At 39.1% G+C, this 2,277-nt stretch overlaps 1 protein-coding gene across 1 annotated transcript in view; it reads right to left on the bottom strand.

The window, feature by feature from the left end:
- Window positions 1-1,923, bottom strand: part of MBTPS1 (membrane-bound transcription factor peptidase, site 1) — a 25,602-nt gene extending 23,679 nt beyond the window's left edge. The window contains 2 exon segments of the mRNA XM_009572763.1: window positions 2-222; window positions 1,429-1,923. Of these exon segments, the coding sequence (XP_009571058.1) occupies window positions 2-222; window positions 1,429-1,615 (408 nt within the window). The 5' untranslated portion in view covers window positions 1,616-1,923.
- Window positions 1,924-2,277: the final 354 nt, after the last annotated feature.

Genomic DNA, 2,277 nt, shown 5'->3' on the forward strand with positions numbered 1-2,277 from the left:
GAGGTGTTACACGCTTGATGTTTGGATGATCTTCCAGTGTCAGTACTCCATCTTTCTGTTTCTCATTGATCTGAATAACTTCAAAATCACTAGGATAGTCACTGGCTGGGTTGTTGCGAGGTACAATCCTCCAATTCTCAATATCACTGCTTTTTAGTGCACTTGAAATAAATTTACTTCTAGCTTTAGCTGTGAAGTATCCATTAAAAGCCACAATATACTCTGGAACAAGAGCACAACTTATCAGAACTGATGTTTAAGCAGCTTACTCATACATTCACATTGCAAAAGTCCGAATATTTCTTTTTTTCTTATCCAGAACAAATAATCACAATTTGAGGCGCTTTTTGTCGCTTTTAGAAATCTGCAATTTATTTCTGCACTACATAATGCTTTTTTTTTTTGCATCAGGAAACCTGCAAAATAAGATAAAAACCTCTGAAAGGAAGGTAGAATTGTAAGTATCATGGAAAGGTGAAAGGATGCGGGGGGAGCAGGGGAGAGGTAACAGACTTACTGTCACATCCAGCAGTACAAACAACTGCTTGATATGCCAATTCAATGTGCTTCTTGACATGTATGATTTCAAGACATCTAGCCTCTATATGGTATTGAGTTTTAGTGCAAATTACTGACACCAAGTATGACACACACAGAGAACGAAGCCGATCCCAACAGTCCAGTCCTTGATCTGGATTAATGACTTGTGAGTGGACCTCACCCCAGTACACATCACCACATTCACCACAGTTTTTGGCTAACTACACACAGAAGCGTCGCTACGGACATCCTGCCTGTAAGCACCCAGGCACACACAGAGCTTCACTGCGGAAACATTATGGGTACCTGAGGCAGTAAGTGGACACAGGGTCAAGGTGTCTTACTGCTATCCTTTGCCATCTCAGCAAAGGATATCTTTGCTCAAAGGATATCATCTTTGCCCCACTTTGCCTTTCATCTGCTCCCTTCACAATTATTTTTGCAATTTTTCCATGTACGTATTATCGCTTCCAAACTTTTCCTTGAACAAACCCACAGAGATTTCTTGCCTTTCTCACCCCTTCAAGGCCCACTTGTGGTAACATTTCATAAAAGAGCCTCAACCATACCACCAGCCGGGTCGAAACAAACAGCTACTAAACACACCAAAGTGAGCAGACTTGCCCACCTGAGCCTTCACACTCCATTCTCACTTTTAACATCCTCTTTATGTCCCCCTCTCTTCCTTCTCTTGTTCTTTGAATCTTGTCTCCAGCTAAACCAAGAACCTTTAAAAAAATCTGTTTCTCTTTTTGAATATAGAGAATTCAGCAGATTATATGCTTCTACAGAAACTCTCTGAATGTTACAATTGCACAAACACCACAAATCAGTAACATACAGTTGAACTTCACAGGGATTTTTTTTTACTGCTTAACTCTTTATTACCATGCTCCACGACTGTCGAAGTGAATTCCACTTTCAAAGTAAGGCGAGAACATCCAGGACATATGTGAGCCTCATGAGAGGAATTCCCTAGTCTGGTACCAAAGTGTTTTTTGCCACAGAGTAAAATAACAACCAGAACAAACCAGATGTTTGCAAACTTCATGGTCATAGAAGAAAACGGTTTCATTCCAAAAATTCCATATATTCAAATCACAATTTTCTTCTTTATAAACTAGTTCATTTTTGTTTCAGTAAACGTTGCTTTCACTGTGCTGATCAACTGGATATTCTTAAAGCTGTGTCCAAAGTAAGTAGAGATTTCATGGTCTTTTGAGGTAAAGCCTTATAAACAGGCTCATTTCTTTCTACGTTTCTTCTCCATTTTGTATTAAAGGATTCAGTCACTCAGGATGTGGTAGCCGAGTCCTGTACTCCATTTCTGATAGCAAAGTTAACTCCCTAGAAGAATTAGCAAAGCTGATTGCAAGCCAACCTGTAAGGCAGGGCAACATAGAAAATAATTAGATTAACATTTGTGCAAATGTATAGCCTGAAAAATCACAAAAGATAGACACCTTTGGCAGTTAGTATTAGAAATAATACGGAAAAAGTTGTTCATATGTTTCATTTAGGAATTTTTTTTATGAACACTCAAGTCTCTTCCTTGCTCACACAAGAGCACATGTGGAACGCTCAGGTATTAACCTGACAATAGAACAGGCAACAATGACAAACAAACTCTATCTATACCACCCGTTGTGTAAGGGGAGCAAAGAGAGCAAAATGACATGCCAGCCCCATGGCAAGGAAAAAGTATAGTGCGAAATAAAATATTAACATGATAAAAAG

This window comes from Fulmarus glacialis, unplaced genomic scaffold, assembly GCF_000690835.1.
Source record: "Fulmarus glacialis isolate BGI_N327 unplaced genomic scaffold, ASM69083v1 scaffold44562, whole genome shotgun sequence".
In the NCBI taxonomy this organism is placed as follows: Eukaryota; Metazoa; Chordata; class Aves; order Procellariiformes; family Procellariidae; genus Fulmarus; species Fulmarus glacialis.